This window comes from Danio rerio, chromosome 14, assembly GCF_049306965.1.
Source record: "Danio rerio strain Tuebingen ecotype United States chromosome 14, GRCz12tu, whole genome shotgun sequence".
Classification (NCBI taxonomy): domain Eukaryota; kingdom Metazoa; phylum Chordata; class Actinopteri; order Cypriniformes; family Danionidae; genus Danio; species Danio rerio.
This window is the reverse complement of record NC_133189.1, coordinates 43,409,335-43,429,321: the sequence shown is the minus strand read 5'-3', so window position 1 is coordinate 43,429,321 and position 19,987 is coordinate 43,409,335. Positions and strand designations below refer to the sequence as shown.

The 19,987-nt window shown below is 34.7% G+C and overlaps 1 protein-coding gene across 2 annotated transcripts; it reads left to right on the top strand.

Moving 5' to 3' along the window:
* The first annotated feature begins 204 nt into the window (after window positions 1-204).
* On the top strand, window positions 205-18,108 carry spdl1 (spindle apparatus coiled-coil protein 1). 2 transcript variants are annotated; one of them, NM_001104942.1, is given in 12 exon segments: window positions 205-289; window positions 2,955-3,119; window positions 4,271-4,447; window positions 6,731-6,925; window positions 7,031-7,180; window positions 8,283-8,381; window positions 9,158-9,268; window positions 9,350-9,490; window positions 9,563-9,666; window positions 9,752-9,939; window positions 12,254-12,536; window positions 17,773-18,108. In NM_001104942.1, coding segments are annotated over 11 exon segments (1,773 nt in total). In that variant the 5' UTR covers window positions 205-289; the 3' UTR covers window positions 17,933-18,108.
* The last annotated feature ends 1,879 nt before the right edge of the window (window positions 18,109-19,987 follow it).

Genomic DNA, 19,987 nt, shown 5'->3' with positions numbered 1-19,987 from the left:
ATGCAACGTCGTGTAAAAGTAATTTCAGTTTTTTGCACTGTTTAATAATTTGTTTGGAACCCAAATCCAAGAAATGCATTTAATGACCACGGTGACTGGCAGGCATTATAGCCCGGAGAGCGGTGTTTTGGGGGGGGATTGTAATCCTCGCGTTTTCTCGCGAGATGTGATTGAAGACTGCTGCAGAATTCAAACTAGCCGTTTGAAAGTTCTCCAGCAGGAAAGCGGCGGAGGTTCCTCAGTCTTCAGTTAAAGTGTTTCTATCGCCAAATACCATTCAAACTTGAAGGTAACCCGTTCAGATGAATGCTTTCTACTGTAGGTGTCAATTAGATATGATGCTAAGAAAACGGGTTGATTATGAATGCCGCGCGATGTCTTTGATCGAAGTTTACATAACATTAAGTTAGTTAGCCCGTTGCAACGAACTAATGCTGTTAATGTCATTTATGATACTCAACATCACAATTCCAGATATGTATAACTTTCTTATAAACATAACACCTTGTAACGTTAAGTTACCATTTAATATTCCTCTATAAACACACATGCAAGAATGAAAGTGAATGGTGATTGACAGGGATAGACTGAGCTAATGTATAAACAATGTAATGCTAGTTTACCCAAGTCATTTAAATATGCAAGAACATTAGAGTTAAGTAAAATGTGTACTTGTGTAATGTTTTAAGTAGCTTAATAAAATGTAGTTAAGTTAGGTAACGTTATTTAATAAAATGACAATAAATATTTTTTTGTTATTCAGCTTCACTTTAATTATTTAAAATATGTGATCATACTGTATGAATGATTACTTTTTATTTAAATGGTAAAACTGACTAATAGTTAATTTAATAATAATAATTTGTTGTTGTTTTTTACCCAGACATTTAAAAAGCACCTAATTTAGAGCATTAATTACAATATCATGAAACTGATTTTTTATTTTTTGTTTGTTTTTATCCAAGGTTATCATACCGTCAAAATCTTATACCAGCCCATGCCCAAATTGGAGTGATCTTCTCGTATCGATGGTCAAGATTGAGCCGGTATAAGTTTCTGACGATATGATAACCTTGTATAAAAATATTACGGTATTGTGATTACTGCTTTAAACTGAGTTATTTTTTTAAATGTATGGGTAAAACAAAAAAAAAAAAAAAAAACTTTTCCCCATTGTACACAATTTATTTTATTTTAAGAAACAATATTTTGGAGCACTAAAAATGTCAGGCTAAATAGTTAAAATAAATCACTAATTTATGCTTTCTTCATTAGCTTCAAAAGCACAGATTTCTTTACAACAAATAAAAATACATAAAAAAACCTTACATATAACTAGGCCCACACGGAATCTGCGCGCGCAGAATTCTGCAGATTTTCCGCAGAATTTTGCAGATTTTTTGCCCCATCATTAATTCTGTTTATTTACTTGAGTAAATGTGTCAATCTAAATTTATTCAGTTTTTATTCAGTAATTTATTACTTTTTGTTTCATATATTAAGGTTTTAGTTTTGATACTCCGCTGGATACTCCCAAAATAATTCTGCAGAAATCCGCGGATTTTTACCAAAATTCTCAGCAGAAATAGCAAAAAACATCCGCAGATTCCGTCTGGCCCTACATATAACCATGGAACAGTATAACAGAACATTTTAGCGGTATTAGAACCTTGATTTTTCCAAACTGTGGTACACCTTGAAAACGGTGCATTAATGCAGTGTTTGCTCAACGATTTTTTCCAGTTGTGGTGGCAGGCGGTTATCATCCTGTGCCTAGTCAAGATGTGAAAATACATCATAAAAACTAGCCTTAAATGTTACTGTCCAAATGTGTGCTGTCTGGGGTTTACCATCATTTTATGCAATATTCTGATATTTGATACTAAATTAAATAAATTAACAAGAATTATATAAATATGCACTATTGCATTGCGATACCTATTAATGCAGTCTTCTATACATTGGAGGATAGGGTGAAAGTCTGAAAACAACTGTATTTTTTGCCTTTGATAATGCTACTTGTAGCAAAGAAATGACACACTTTAGGTTTAAAGGGATAGTTCACCCAAAACAGACAATTCTGTCATCATTTTCGCAACCTTCACTTATCATAAACCTGTTAGAGTTTTATTTTAAATGTAAAACTGTCTAATAGGCAATATAATGGTTATAATGGTATAAACCCATACAGTGCTCAACATATATAAATGCCTTCACAAATCTATCTGTTAAATTAATTCTTTTAATATAAAGCTATACAATATTATTTTTTTGCATTTACATTAGATTAGTCAGTACTGAAGCCAAATCTGGAGCTTATCTAACAAAATACCTTACAATAATGGTCCAAAAACTAGTACACCCAACTTTGTTATAGAAAAATATTAAATACAAATTTAAAAAAGAGGAAAAGTAAGAGAAGCAAAAATAAAATGGAAACATTTATTTGAAATTTTGTAAGTTGTTATTTTTTGTTGCAATATTCTGCTTATATTTAATTGTATCTTTCAATTTCTAAATATGTTTGACTGAAATTTTATTTGAGTAAATATATCTGTTTAATAGATCTGTTTTGTTTATATGCACCAACATACATTGCCTATATACACTGAGAAATGGATCAAATATTAAATTTTTATTTGGATATTAATTTTTTCAATTTTATTCAATATTCAAAAATGTTGGTGCCTCATTTTGATACTATTATGTAAAATTAAGCATTTGTCATCTAATTGTTGTTTGAAAAAGCTGTAAGATTTTTTATTTGCTTGAGTTTTAAATTACTGTTAGATTAAGTGGCATTTCGTTTTCTCACTTTTGTTAATCATGATAAAATATTTGACATTTATAGTTACTTTTTGCAGCATGTCACCCAGTGATTGTTTTGATGCTTGAAAACCACATTTGACCAATTCTATCACATTCAGTACACATTTTTCTCTCTCTCATTTCAGATGTCCGATCTAGAGGATGAGATTAAAGTGTTGCGGCGAAAGGTGCAGGATGGTGAAGAGGCTCTTCAAAGGGCTGGACAGTATGGACTTCAACTTTTGGATGAAAAAATGGAACTGCACAACAGATTGGAAGAACAACGAACTGAAATGTCCAATGTTATTGAGGTACTACTGACCAAATCCTTGATCTCAATAATGTGATTATTGGAGTGTTTCCTCTAGGATTTTTTCCAGCCGTGGTGGCAGGCCTTTTACACAGATCTTCCAACTACATATGGTGTTATTTCAATGGCAAATGTGATGAGTGCAGAATTATAAGTTAAGATCGCATTAATGTAATACGAGCATGCAAATCTTATTGCTTGCGCGCCAATTTCCTCTGTTCATGCACAAAACTTTTAGCACGCCCCCTAAAATATGAGCTGCTCAAGCGTAGATTTTCTTGTGCGCTCTCAAATAAACGCTGCAGAAGTGTGATTTATTGCATTTATGTAACGAGAATGTTTCCAACATTTACTAGGAAGATTTCTGAATGTCTCTAATAGACCAATGGCATTGATGCATTCTGAAGTAAAGTGAAACGGCCATAAACTCCTGCAAGATAAAGTCATTGTATGCAGAACCAAAGACCTTTTTCTATAAATAAAGTAAAATTATGGAAACTGTGTTCATCATAACTAAAAGCTTGAATGCTGGCCTCACGCATCGCACAGCCCCATTAGTCAGTCAGTCAGCATGTAACCTTAAACAAATAACGCACAGCACTACTACGATTACAGAAATGTTTACTCTTTTATAATTTGCTTACAGTTTAATACGTTTTAGTGTGATTATAAAACGCTATTTAAAAAAAAGCAACAACTGAAGATAGAGGTAAAGTTGGTTTTATATTCACACATTCGTTTATTTAGCAGTCTATATATTGTTTACGATGTTACTTTGAATATTCGATCGGAATTAGCATGCAAGTGTGACCTGAAAACAACATTAACACTGTTTATTTGACGGTGAACAATGTTGTACTTTGATAGTCATTGGCTGCTAATATGATTTCCCTATTTAAAATTTGCAATGAATACTTTTCTGAAATGATATTATTAAGGGGAATGTCTGAAAATCCGAATATAAAACCAACTTTACTTCTATCAACTGAAGGTTTTTAATGAGAAACTGTAATGAAGCAGTGGCAGGAATGTATTTTGGTGTGGCGTCTCGCCATGGAAGAATGAATGTAGCAGAAACCATGAATTGTGTGTCAGTGATAGATTTCCTTAATAAAAATACATTATTATGTCATGAATGTTCTCTAATTTCAGGCCCTGGAACAAGATAAATACTCTTTGCAAAGAGAAGTTGAGTTAAAGATCCGCATGTTGGAGAGTCTAAGGTCTGAATTTGATCTTGTCAGAACCCAACAAAAACATCAAATGGAGCAGCAACAAACACTGCTGGAGAGGAACCATGCTGTGGAGATCAGCGACTTAAAAAACAAGGTGAGCTCATTCGTTCTTTTCAGAAGTCATATACTTTCTAGCATTGGTTTCTCTTCCATTTTCTTTTTCCATAAAAGCTGACGGATATCATTTTTGAATGTTTCAATCATTTCTGACTGGGAGTGTCAATCATGTCACAATATACCCAATGGTGTTTTCACAATGTGTTTTGTGCCAGCTGTAAGAATTTAACAGCCTAAATCAGTACAACAATTAGGGCTGAACAATATATCGATTGAGCATAGATTACACAATGTGTGTATCAGAAATAGTCACATCACAGGATTAAAGTATTTAATAAAGATAAAGAATATTGTATAATATTGCTTAAAATGATTTATACAGTGATGACGTGTTATGTTTGATTGTTGGATTTCTATATCTGAATACTGTTAAACCCCTCACTAAATTATAAAGCACTGTTTATTTAACTTTTATTATTGCTCTGTTTTGTTTATAAATAAAATATTTATAAATCTATATGTATTCAATTATTGTATTCATATATATATATATATATATATATATATATATATATATATATATATATATATATATATGTATATGTGTATATGTGTGTGTGTGTATTCTGAGTTATTCAATTCATCTGGTAACATTATATTCGTATTGCAGTATATATTGCAACAAAATATTGCAATGTCAGATTTTTTCAATATTGTGCAGCCCTAACATCAATGTATTTGTCAACCAAAAACTATAATTGTGCTTGCTTACTATTCTGTATATGAGTTAGGGCTGGGTTATTTTAGCCTGAAATCAAGACCTTGAATAATTAAACATTTTAACTCCATTACAGTTAATAATTTATTTATTTCTTTTTAGTCCTCATCGTTCACTGACAGGTTTTGTACAGTAAATACGCTCACATATTACAAGAGTTTTGAACAGAGGGTGCATTACTTGATTTTAAAATAATTATAGGAAACACACACTATCAACTATTTTTGATTATTTATTGAACATCAACGTTGAAATTAAAACACACATTTTAATGTAATGGGATATATGCCATCTTAAGGCTTTCTGGTGTAGCTTTCAATCATCATCAGTGTAGTGCAAATAAGGCTCAAGAATGGGTCCATCATCCGACTTGACCAGAGATCAGATGTGGCTGGTAAATGCTGAACATTTTTCAGTTCAGCAGCTACATTTCACAACATGTCTTGTACATTAGCAGGGCCACGTGAGTCCACATGCGGTAGGGAAAGGCATGGAAAACTTAGATTGATTATAGGTTCTGAATGTCAATTTCGTTTACTTTTTGATTAATCGGCCAGCCCTTATATAAGTAACACCGCTCACAATCTTCTACAAATGGCTCATGTTGTTATAAATCAGGGGTGTCCAAACTCAGTCCTGGAGGGCTGGTGTCCTGCTGAGTTTAGCTTCAACTTGCTTCCACACACCTGCCAGGATGTTTCTAGTATATCTTATAAGAGCTTGATTAGCTGATTAGCTTGATTAGCTGGATTAGGGTTGGAGCTAAACTCTTCAGGACACCGGCTCTCCAGGACAGAGTTTTTGACACCCCTGTTATAAATACTTTCATGTATTGGAATGTTCAGGTAATGTGACAGCCTCTGTCTGTGCCATCTTTAATTCTTTGTTTTGCTTTCATCACTTTGCTTTTATTCTTGTGCATTGATACATTTGCTGAACTTTATATCTAATTGCAATGATCTCGTCATCTTATCTACGATCTAGATGTGAAAATACACCACAAAAACCTACCTCAACTCTCAATATCCCAACCCGTGCTCTCTGGGAATACCATTATTTTATGCACTATCACCATATTTGATACTGAATCAATTAAGAATTGTGTTAATATACAATATTATATACTATTATATCATGCACCTTGTATTGCCATACATATTAATACAGCCCTATATTTCTGACCTAGGAAGGGAGGAAAGGGATTTAATAAGGTTTAAAGGGATAGTTCACCCAAAACTGAAAATTCTGTCAACATATACTCAATTTTCACTTGTCACAAACCTGAACACAAAAGAAGATACTTTGAAAAATGCTGAAAACCGATAACCTCTGACTTCCTAGTATTTCTACTATGAAAGTGAATGGTTACTGGATTATAGCATTCTTCAAAGTTTCTTCTTTAGTGTTCAACAACAACAAAAAAAGAAAACTCTTAAAGCTTTGGAACCAATTGAGAGACAGTAAAATAGTGATTCGATTTCCTTTTCACCTTTTAAGCATGAAATCAAAATTATTTATTGACTTTATCAAATTGCTTTGCAGGTGGTGAAAATGAAGACTGATTTAGAGGAGGCTCAGCTTGCCGAGAAGCAGATGAGACACAAGCTGGACCAGCAAGCTGAAGCACTAAACAGCAAAACTGAAGAACTGCGTGCCCTCACAGAACGCGCACATGAAACAATGTCCTCAGAGATCCTTGAGCTGCAAGTGCAGAAGATGGAGTTGGAATCTGCAATGGTAGAGTACTGTCTGATAACTATTTTGAATGGAAGTGTATATAGGTTTGAGGGCATAAGCCATGTTTGTGTGCACTTGATGTTGAAGTGTTATCTTGTCTTACAGGCTACTCTGGAGCAGGAGCTTCAGGAGGCTCAATACAAAGACGAACAGTTACATTTGGCCAACACCACCCTCCAGAGGCAACTAGAGAGACTCACAGAAGAGAAGGAGGAGAGAGAGAAAGAGGCAGTGTCCTGCTATAACGCTTTGGAGGCATGTCAATACACATTTTTGTAAAACAATTGTTTATAATACCAATACCTTAGTCAGGGTAATATTTAAAAAATAGACATTTGTCACAGTTCAATGAAGTTTAATCAAATATTAAGTAAAATTACTATTAAAACTTTATATATATATATTCTTCATTTATTAAATAAATCAAAGCTGTACTTTCATGCTGCAGAAACCATTGTAGTGTGATAATCTGTTTTTTAAATTTATTTCACAATGAATAAAAAGTTTTAAATAACAGCATTTGTGTAAAAAAAAAAACCTTTTGAAACCATGTTATAGGCTTAACTTTCAGTTGATAGATTTAATAGATCCTTTCAGAAAATCTGCAGGGTCTTAAAATATCTTAGAATTGAAATTTTAGGCCTTAAAAAGTCTTTAATTTACTGAAATATTGAGTTGTAGGTCTTAAATCTTTTCTAAACGGGTCTTTATTTTCTTTTATTCATGTATAGTTACACAATCCGGACAACACCCAAACAATCACCAACAACCATCTAAATAAACCAGACTTTTTATTAAAAAAGGTCATTTTTAACACTATTTACCATAATGGTTTTAAGCGTTTGTTTAAAGGTGTTTTATGTATTTACTGCTGATTACACCAACCTGGACAAATAGTTGTGCATAGATTTTGTTTTTTATAGTTATTTTTTTAAACTTTTTTTTTTTTTTGTTAATGTTGGTAAAAAAGTGTGTGGATACAACTAAAGCTAGCTTGTTTTTACATAATATTAAAATATTTTTCTTATTATTATCTAAATATTGTAATTAGTTTTTTTTTTTATTAAATTGTTATTTGTTTTATTAAATATAATAAATAATAATAATTTTCATCTGGGCCATTTGAAAAATTCCTTAGTGTTTAACCATTTTTGAAATTTCATTCATAATGCTCTTAAAAAGTCTTAAATTTAACTTGGTGAAACCTGCAGAATCCCTGTCATTTACCAACTTTTGAAAGATAATACAGTGTACATCAGTAGAGTTACTGCTCTGAAACACATTTTCCATGCTGCACATTTTCTTCACTCAATAATAAGGCATTAATACTTAATCCTTTTTGTTCTCTTCCATGTAGAAAGCTCGTGAGGCAAACCAAGACCTTCAGATCCAGCTGGAGCAGGTGTTGCAGCAGGCACAAGATCCAAACAGCAAAGGCAATTCCTTGTTTTCTGAGGTACAGCATTACTTCTACTTTTTAGCATAGTGTTATTTAAGTGTAGCAAGAGCTTTGATTATGAGACTTAAACGCAATAACTATATATTACTATAAACTTATGCCGAGTTCAGGCTGCACGATTTTGACTCACTGACAGGTTTTTGAGAAATCGCAGACAAAAGTCTGAAATCACAGGCAAATCAGTGCTCGTTCATATGAGTAACAATTACACAACTATCAAAGACGTGAGAGAATTGCCGAAAAGTTTCCGATATTCATGAGATATATGGCATGCTAAATATCTGAAGCTGTCATCAATTGTAAAATGTGTTCTGATTAAAAATAACATCGGCGATTACCTACAGCCAATGAGAAAGCAGCATCCAGGCCAGCGGGAAGTTGGAAGAGAATTTAAAAGTGATTGTTTTTTGGTCTGTTTGGACCCAAAAAAAGAAAAATAAAAAAAACTTTCGCAGGAGCACCCATGTCTGTTTGACATGTCATCTGAGCAATGTCAGTACAAATTCCCTTTAAATGCTAGGTGAGCAAAATATAATATATATATATATATATATATATATACATGTATATATATATATATATATATATGTGTATACATACACACACACACACACACACACACACACACACACACTATAAATGTGTTTTCATAACTCTTCTCACGTGTGTTTGGTTGTGAGACGTAGCTTGCTACTTTGAAAATTGTGCAGTGTAAACTCGGCATTACAAATGAGGAACTTAAAAACCTGACAAAAATATTTGGATTTGCACAGGTAGAAGACAAGAGAGCAGCAATGGAGCGGCAGCTGAACAGCATGAAAAGAAATTATGAGTCTCTTCAAAAGCAACATGTCCTCACCAAACAACATATGCACCACATGAAGGTACATTTTATTTAATTTTTTCCCATGAATTTCAGTATTATGTACGTCGATTTAAATTATTTCTTGCGTCTGCTGTTTTAGATGCAGATAGCCACTCTTATGCAGCTCCAGGGCAACAGGGCCGACCCAGCCCAGCTTGAACGATTGCAATTCATGTTATCTGACAAGAACAAAGAGATAGAAAGCCTGATGATGAAAGTAAGAGAACTGGAGAAAGAGAAGGTAAGCTTACTGTATTACATCCAACAAACATTAATGTTTGAGACATGTTACTAATAACCATGTCGCCAACAGATGGCTGTAAAAGACCACCATCCACATCCTCCATCTAATGAAGGCGAGCTTAAGGATGAGACATATTACACAGATCTATTAAAAATGCAACTTGCAAATTCAAAGTAAGTGTTCTCTCATCAGTTACTTTTACCTTATCAGGGTGCTATTGGACTTTTAAAAAAATAATATTGGTGATGTTTTTTATAGGAAGGATGCTGAGAAACTAAAGGAAGAGTTATCAATGGCGAGAATGAAGGCTCTCTCTGAAAGTCAGAGAGTATTGGAGTTGGAGAGGAAACTCTATGGCACAGAGCAAGCACTGAAACTAAGACACAGTGACAATATGAAGCTTCAAGTCAAGCTTGAAGAACTAAAGATTAAATACACACCTAATGGTAATTGTTTTTCATCTATGAGCATTAGTTTTCTATTTTTACATCTATATTGAAGGTTAGATTTGTTAACTCTTTCATGTGCAAGTTTTAAATTCTCTAGCTGATCCCCCACTTGAGTTTTTTTTTTTTTTAAATATGACCATTATATATAATGCATTACTTTTATAAGTTCAGATTTATAAGTCAGATTTATCATGACAGCAACAGTGTATTTTTATTTTTTATTTTATTTTATTTTTTGCAAAAATCCACAGTCTTATTAACCCTGTAAAGCCTGACATATCAAAAACAGGCAAAAATATGTTTATTAAAACATCCAAGCAATAGAATACAAAGTATCAAATCATATTCAGCAGATTTTTAAACAAAATATTGCTTATATTGATGTGATATTGGTCTTAGAAACTCATGTATCAGATGATATGATGCGAGCGGCTTTATTGACCTTATTCTTTGTGTATGAGCGAGTGCAGCCGTTTGAATCTTCTGCCTTTAGACTTCCGTTCTCATTCACTTCTATTAATTTTAGATGTTAAAAAACGCTCATTATGCTGCTTGATGTTGTAAACCGATATTTTCATGTTATATTATTCTACTTTATCTATATAATAATGAACACACTTTTTTGTAGAGCAAATAGTTTGACCGTTCATTATTTCTAGTCATTACTCCCTTAGGAAACTGAACTGGAAGCTGTAAAACAATCATAAAATGACTCCACATTGAAGAAAAAGGTCAATAGGGTTCAGTATATCTGATATTCCGATTCTCAAATGTGTGTAAGAAGAACACAATTCACATGAGAACACATATTTGCATTCTATAGATCATATTAGCTGATCTATAATGTGTACTGCAGTGGAGAAACTAAAGCTGACTAATTTACAACATATAAATTCAACAACTTGTCCTGAAGTTAATGAAAGCGTCTGCTTAATTAGGAAAACAATAGAGTAAATATTCTAGCTTCCTAAAAAGTGTATATCTGATATGAAGAAAGCAATCTGTCAGATGATGGTGCAAAATAATAATATTATTGCCATGGCAGAAAAACTGATTTGAATTCAGCAGAGCTGATCATAAAATGAACTGAATATTCTAATCACACAGGTGTGATTGAACAGCTCTAAGGGTAAAGACACCCCTGTTGTGAGCTTTAACTGAACTCAGTTCTTTTTAATACAATGGTTTTAAAACAATTCTGCTTAACCGCAAAGTTAGTGCAGACAAAAACACTATTCACAACGCTGTACAGAAAAGTCCACCAAACATAAACTCATCGTAAGCAAAATGTGCCAAAAATAAATTAATTGTTCCTTATTTTTTGCCCCAGTGAACACAGCAGATCTCACCAATCTCAAAATACTTACATATTTCTATAAATGCATACATATGCTTGAAATATGTTGTTTTCATAGATGCTAAGAACAACTGCAACTTAAAATGAATGATATAAGGCTGTTAAATGCAAGACAACTTTAGTTAAGTTAGGTAACGGTTAGTTAGTTAAGACCTTATTTATCCCGAATGGAAATATGAACTATAAAATTAATAGTAGATTTTAAATACTTTTTGCTTCAATTTAAACTTTGCAACATTGGGATTAAATTCATAGCTGATTTTGTTTATGACATGACATTATAAACAGTTTTATAGAAATGCCTATAAAAATACTTCTTAAACCACAAACAATTAAAAAGTGAGCGAATACATTTGCATGGCAGGTTTTTTTATAGAGCACATTTCATATACAATGGTAATTCAAGGTGCTTGACATAAACAAGAGTAAAAGTAACAAGAAAATAAAGACAACAATGAATAAAAACATATATAAAATAACACATAAAATGTGTTAAAACAAGTTTTAAAGGAATGAAAAACAAAAGAAGACATAAAAGTGTGTTTTGAGAAGGTCAATGAGCAGTCCATTACAGTAATCCACTCTGCTGGTGGTTAAGAGCATGAACAAGTTTCTGAAACTCATCACTGGAAACAAAGCCTCTAATTCTTACAATGTTTTTGAGAGGTTAGTATGCTGATTTACTTATTTGACATATGACCACTGAAACTCAGATCTGACTCCAGAATCACACCTAGATTGAATTTTTTTTGTTTTTTGACCTATGGAGCCAAGCTACGCATTTACCTTGAGAACCTCATCTCTGTTCCCAAACGCACTGACTTCAGTTTTCTCTTTGTTTAACTGAAGAGCGTTTTGGCACATCCAACTGTTCATATCATCAATGCATTGGTAACTTGCAACTTCCCTCTGTTATCATATGCTGGTCATAAATGTTATGTTGTTTGTTTTCAGAGGTGAACAAAGCACAAGTACAGAAACGCCGTCGGGAGAAGTTTCCTGTTCCAGAAGAAAACTCTGCATCTGTAAAAGACGAAACCACAACCCAGGATACCGAGCCAAGCAAGAACTCGAATGAAAAAGCAGAAGAAAAAACCCCCAGTCATCCTGTCGAGAAGCCAGTTGTGATCCCATTGCAGTCTGAACAACCCACCGAACCCAACCCTGTCCTGTCTCGGGAGAGCAAGTCTGTCCGCATTTGTGAGGATCCTCCAGTATGCATTCCTGATGCACCCAGGTCAGTGCCAGCCTCTGCATGCCAACCCTTCTCCCTTCTGCTGCGCTGTGTCAACTTTACAGTGCTTGTCATCTTCCTCTTCCTGGGTTTTATGAGAACACTCACTCCTCGCCCATCACTTCCTGCTCTACCACTTCCTCTCAGGAATCCTGTAGCTCGAAGGAACTTGCTTTGATGTTTAATCTCATGACTTCTTGGTTTAATGACTGCACATTAAGAAGATTGCTTATTAGAAACTGCTAAATCACTGTGAACGTAATTAATGTTAGAGTCCTAAAAAATAATACACTGTAATGTAATATATTAGAGTACACTTTAAGAGATAGTTAGAGTAGGCATCATTTACTCATCCTGGTGTTGTTCTATTATGCCATAGTATCTTCTTTCTTTTTGGACCACGCGATGTCCTGCTTTTATTTAACCATATCCACATTATTTTTTCATTTAAAACCACACATGGCCATTTGTAAATGTAAGGTGCCTGGCTTTTGGAGTTATTTTAAACTACGGCTGAACAATATATTGTTTAAGCATCGATATCGCAATGTGTGTATGCACAATAGTCCCATAGTAATATTAGATTATTAATTAAGGATTAAAAGATAAAGATATTATTATATAAATTTTAATTATTGTATACAAATATTTATACAATAATGACTATATTATTTTATGTTTGATTGCTTAATTTCTGTGTTTAAATACTGTTTGATTCTCCAAAAAACTATTAAGGATTAGTTATTTAACTTTTATTTTTGCTTCATTTGTATACAGTGGGGAAAATAAGTGTTTAACACTTCACAATTTTTCTCTGCTAAAACATATTTCAAAGGTGCTGTTGGCTTGAAATTTGGCCTGGATGTTGGTAACAACCAAAGAAATCCATATATGCAAAAAAAAAAAATTCTAATTAGTGTGCAAGTTACGTTTTGCATAATAAAATCAAATGACGCAGGAAAAAAGTATTGAACACATGAAGACAGGGAGGTGTAGAAAAGTAGCGAAAGGCCAGACAGCAGCTGAAATCTCTCAATAGTCATTCAGCAACCCTCTACCCTTCGTCATTGTAAATTAATATTAGCTGCTTTATTCCAACATCTACATTAGCAGGATGATGAAGATGAAACCAGGGTGGATGTTTCAGCAGGACAATGCTCCAAAACACAGCCATGGAATCTCTCAAATGCTTTCAGAGAAAGAAAATCAAGCTGTAGAATAGCCCAGCCAATTATCTGACTTGAATCCAATAGAAAATACAAATTAAAGATCAGATTTGATAGACGAGATCCACAGAACTATCAAGATTTTTATATTCTGTTGAAACAATTCATGTGACTTCATTCCCCATATGAGAGGCGTCTTTAAGCTGCCATTACCCCCTCAAAAATTATTTTATATAAAGTATTAAATATGTTTTATAGTTCAGTTCTTTCTCTCTCAGAAATATTATTCCCAGAAAAAAATTCAATACGTGGTCCTAGAATTCCTAGACGTTTTCAATACTTATTTTACCTGCTGAATGCTTATAATTTATTATATTAAAAAGACTTGATCAACCCAGTCAATCTACTTTAATGAAATATTTTCAAATAGAGCTATTCAAATCACCTGGTGAAATTATATTTATATTCATACATATATCGCAACAAAACAAAATAATCGCACTGAAAGATTTTTCCAATAACGTGCAGCCCTATTTTAAAACTGTACAAAACAGCTTGTTTTGGTGCTGTACTGTATATCATAAACTTTAGTTAAAGGGATAGTTCACAAAAATTTAAATGTATTCACTATTTACTCACCCTTAAGTGGTTCCAAACCTTTATGAGTTTCTATTTTCTACTGAGCCTAAATGAAGATATTTTAAAGAAACTCTTAACCATTGACTTCCATACACTAGTAGACAACAAATACGATACTATGGATGTTAATGGTTATGACCCCAGTCATAGAGTCTCGCCGCTTGGCAGGTCTGCCTTGCCTTCGGAAAACGCGTACTCTTATAAATAATTAAGCAGCAGGGTCTTATCATAGGATTAGAAAACTCCGCTGTGAATAATAATGAAAAAACAGACGTGTCATCACTACACTAGCCGAATATCGCTACGTCACTGATTTTGATCCCGCCCCAAAAATCTTTTTAAACCCGGAAGATGAAATTAGCTGACAAGCTCAAATATATCCAGTTTTCCCACAATTAAAGCTGACAGCTGCTAATGATGCTTAACACACACAAATCAACACAAAAAAGTACTCCAGGTTGTCTTGAACCTTTAAAGGTTCTTTGTGTTTTGTACTTTGTGCATTTAAATGTGCATTTAAAATTATCCCTGACATAATTAACATGCTGGTTTGTAGCACTAGGTTTAGCCATTTATTGCACTATAACAATGAGCATTAAGCTTTTTAATAATAAAAACAACATCAGAAAACTCTAAAATGATGTGTTTTATATTCCAGGGGCCTCATGTATGAAGACTTGCGTGGAAATCATACTAAAACATTGCGTACGCACAAAGCTGTAAATGTGCGTACGCAGAAAAAAATTCAGACGTATGAAACACTGCGTACGCCGAATCTCACGCATATTCTTTTGTACATCTGAATGAACGTGAAACTGAGCGCAACATGCACGAGCACAAAACCCCTCCCTGCCTCCTCCCCCGTATGAATATTAAGGGTGTCACGATCCTCCAAATCCACGATTCGATTACATTTTCGATTCTAAAGGCACGATTCGATTATGAATAATTAATTAATTAATGACCAATTCATTATTTGTAGCCTACCGTTTAAACTACCTGAAATGCATGGTCTTTGTTTTACCCATAAACAAATCATACAGTAAATGAATAAAGGCAAGAAGCACACATAATTACCACCTGTCAATCACTTTTTTTGCGGGACTTGTGAATAGACAGTGATCTGTGTCGTTATTATGGCGTTGGTAAAAAAGGTGCACAACCAACAGGAACCAGCCAACAGTATCCGAGGTGTTCGCTAAAATGACTAAGTACAAGTGAGTGAGGGAAAGATTGAAGCAGTCCTCTGACAGCCTGGACCTGATGTCTCGAACGCAAGGCTGTATGTGCGTCTCTGTCTGTGTGGTCACGTGATGTGCATTTTCAGGGGTAGAGAGGAAGGAGGGCTGCTCAGAAATGCTACACACCACTGTGGATGTCAAATCGTTGTCGTTCTAAAATGCCATTTAAAAACAAAGACAGTGTAAACAGGGCCTGAGTGTGTAGCGGATTTGCAACGGGGGAGGGTGGAGGATCACGATGCCGGTGTTGTCTATCGGACGAACCGTACGTAATACGTACATAGCAGAGCTTGCAAAACTGTGTTTTTTTTTGTCGACAACACGAACGTTGTCAACATAACTCACTGGAAATCCAAAATGCTTACACACCGGCGACTTCATTGAAAGAGGAGAGGGTTTAAGTTCTGTCGACGGGTCTCCTGCTTCTGCAGTTCAGCACTTCAACAAGCCTGTTTTTTTCCCGCTTGGCAAGCCAAGCTGACGTGACATGGGGGCGTGGCAGCATCGACGATTCTATTTTTTGATTCGATAATCGAAATTGAGCATAAATTTCGATCGATTTCGATTAAAAATCGAAATCGTGACACCCCTAATGAATATGCAAATGACTCTACTTTGGCAAAACCCAACGAAAAATAAAAGCAAAAGCAAGCAAGCAAGAAGAGAAACTTTGAACAGAATGTGAATTGGAGGTGCTCCTTTCAGAGGTAGACCGGAGAAAGGCGGTGTTATTTGCAAGTTTGTTCTCCGGAATTAACAACAAAAGAAAAAAAATAGAGTGGGAGAGTTTAACTGATGCGGTTAACACAGTTGGGTCTGAACATCGCACTGAGTAAATTGGAAAAGAAATAGTGTAATTTATAGGTGTAAAATGTTGCAGCACCCTTAACAGTCTCATTGGTGCAGCTCGTAAAACGCATGTCAACATGTTTTGACACGTTCGAGCATGAACTCGGTTCGAATCCAGCGTCTTATGAATCCACTCTTTCTTCTTTTTTCCCCCGCTACATATCAGATTTTGCCAACTATTTATCACGAGAAAGACAAGTAGGAATCATTAATAAGTTTGTGCATCATATTTTATTTGCACATTTATTGAATGGAAATGTTTCTGATTCACGCATGCAAATTCATCTTCAGATAGTGTCTTTATAGCAATGTGCGTGCGGTAGATCGCTCGGATTACATTGGGAAAACAGGCGACTGCTGCAAATTGTGCTTTAATGTTTAGCTGCTCAACTGTATGGTATGGAAACCTTATATACCTGCTAGATGAACCCGTCTCATACAGCTGCCATTGCAAGGCTCAGACACTTTGTAGAGAGGAATTTAACACAACTGCCTTTAGGAGTCGCCAATGGAAATAAAACAGACACGCACAAAAAATGTGCGTACGCCAGCCAAGAAGCTGGCGTGGAGCTGCGCATATTCCCACGTTCAGTTCATTGTTAGTAAATCCAAACGTGAGCGATTCTGAGCGTGAAACCTGGCGTACGCAAAGTTTTTGTGCGTACGCAGTGTTGATACATGAGGCCCCAGGTGTTTTGGAGATATTCTATAGGCATTGGGACAAACAGAAACACAATTTTAGGGTTTGTTTTTACTTGTAGTTAATTTCTCTTGGTCTACAACAACACAAATTCATTAATTTTCCTTTAGCTTAGTCCCTTTATTCATCAGGGTCACCACAGTGGAATGAACCGCCAACTTATCCAGCATGTGTTTTACACAGCGGATGCCGTTCCAGCTGCAACACAGTACTGGGAAACATCCATACACACTCATTCACACACATACTACATACTTCTCATACATACTACACTACCGTCAATTTAGTTCATCCAATTTACCTGTAGCGCATGTCTATGGACTGTGGGGAAAACCGGATTACCCGGTGGAAACCCCCACTAACATGAGGAAAACAAAAATATTAATAATACAAATTGAGCTTGTTTGCTTGTTGTTGTTCACACTTTACCTTTTAAGATACAAGCAAATGTCATTAGAACAGCACCAGGTTGAGTTAATAATGAATGACCTTTCTTTCTTAAAAATTCTAAGATTCAAAATCTTTACTCCTGTGGCAGTAGGAATGATGTGAGTTATAATAACTATTAAATTAATGTGTGAAAATGCCTTTTTAACTTAAGGTCTATGTTTTGAACCTCCACAAACTCAATGATTTGCCTGTAGGTCTCCAGTAAATGACTCCAATAGCAAGAATGTGGATCAGACTCATCAGAGCAGCGAAGAGGAGGAAAACTGGAGAACTGAAAAGAAGAGAAAAAAGTACCAACAACCCACTCATGTTAGCTCACAAAAGACCATGGCTAATGAGTGCGCTCAACAGTAGTTTCTCTAATTCAGTATGTGAATCATATCATATGTTTAAGATAAGATCTGTAATGTTGAAGCTGTGGCATGTCTGTCTGTAAATGATTTGTTGTGCAGTTTGTCATTTTTACATTCAGTAAACCGTCTGTAATATAATTAATTAGCATGTTGAAATAAAAGAGTGAATGAATTGAAGAGTGGATGATTTATATATTAATTTAAAGGGTCGGTAAAAACTAAAACATTTTTTGAGATGTTGGCCATCATATACATTTACATTTAGTCATTTAGCTGACACTTTTATCCAAAGCGACTTACAAATGAGGACAAGGAAGCAATTTACACAACTATAAGAGCAACAATGAATAAGTGCTCTAGGCAAGTTTCAGGTCAGTACAGTCTAAGAAGGAAAGTATTAGTAATATTTTAGTAATTTAGTAATTTTTTTTTTTTTTTGAGTACAGTTAGTGGTATATCCAGAGAGGCAATTGCATTCAACTTTATAAGTGTCCCGTGCTGCTAAAAACACTGTTAGGACAAATATATTTCACAGAAAGGTGAAAGTCGGTTGTTTTTGCGTTATTTCAAGCAATTCTTCTGGTTTGAAAATGAAATTTTGAAGCCACGTCACGGCGATGAGATTCTTGTGTAAATTCCAGCGTGGAGATTGGCTGTCTGTACCACCGCTACAAAGCGAAGTCATTGAGTTTTCTGCTCATCTGTTCATTAATTCATGAGAAAGACTTGGTTCAGCGCGCTCTATTGTGAACGAGATGTAACTTCATTAATATGCATGATATAGCTTCAAAGACTCCTTTTACCTGTAACAGCGTTCAGAGAGACGCTATGTTGTGTTGCCAACCATAATTCAAACAAGTAGAAGAATTGTCCGGAGACATAGGTTGTCAGTGTTGCGTTTATAAATGTGCTGCAACGAAGGTTTTGTTTTCATTTCCTCGCTATGTGGATTACAGTGGTCTGCTAACACACGACAAATAAATGTTTGTTAGGGGTAAAAAAAAACCTTGAGAGAAACCAGGCTTGATTGGGCACGACCATTTCTCCTCTGGCCAAACTTCTTGTGAAAAGCTGCAGTCTAGGCGGCCAAGGCTGAAGAATGCTGGATATTATCATAGAGAAGGGTGATCAGGTTGGCCCATGAGATCAATGCGGAGACTCGTCTGTCACTGGGGTCTTTTAGGAATCAGTCTCAAGCTCTCCACTCCTCTATGACCACCACAGCATCAGCTCAGGATACGGCCTGGTCCAGGATTATTAATACCAAAGAGCTTAGAATGACCAAGAGGCGACACTCAATAGAACGTTCCATTGCAACAGCAGCGCCCAGCAACAGCCCTGGATTCCGCCATTTTGGAGTGAAAGTGATCGGCCGTCCATTGGATTTCATTACTTTTGCGATGGCAAGCAGCTGCTTTGTTTTTTATTTATCTATTTTTTAAAGCTGAGATACAACCTGAAAGACGACAATACAACACTTATTGTCACAATCATCAGCACTTTTAATAGTTTATTTTACAGACTTATAATATGCTGTTGTTCTATTGGAGTTTTTATTCCAAAATCACTCTAGTGGCTGTTTCCCAAGTTACACTAGCGTGTCGCCTCTTGGTCATTCTAAGCTCCTTGTTAATACCTTAGCATTATCTTTTCACAGAACTTGGATCACATCATTGGCGCTGCACAATCTCTAGAGGCCTCGGGATGAGTATTCACAGGTGAAAATAAAGAATAAAGAAAATAATTAGCTGCTGTTCATAACGTATGAATATTTTAATAAAAGTTAAAATAATAAAAGGAATATACAGTTTTAAAAATATATCCCTAATACAGTGATTAAAATGGTGAAGGCAATATCTTTATTGTAAAAACATTATTATTTTTTTATTGGAAATCTAACTACTACAAAGTGACATTCAACTTTACAAATTATGTATCAAATATAGAAGGCTTAACACAAGAGCACCATATTAGTCCAGAAAAATAATATACAAAAAATAAATACAAAGAGTGTAAAGTTACAAAAATCAATCAAATGACAATAAACATACAATAT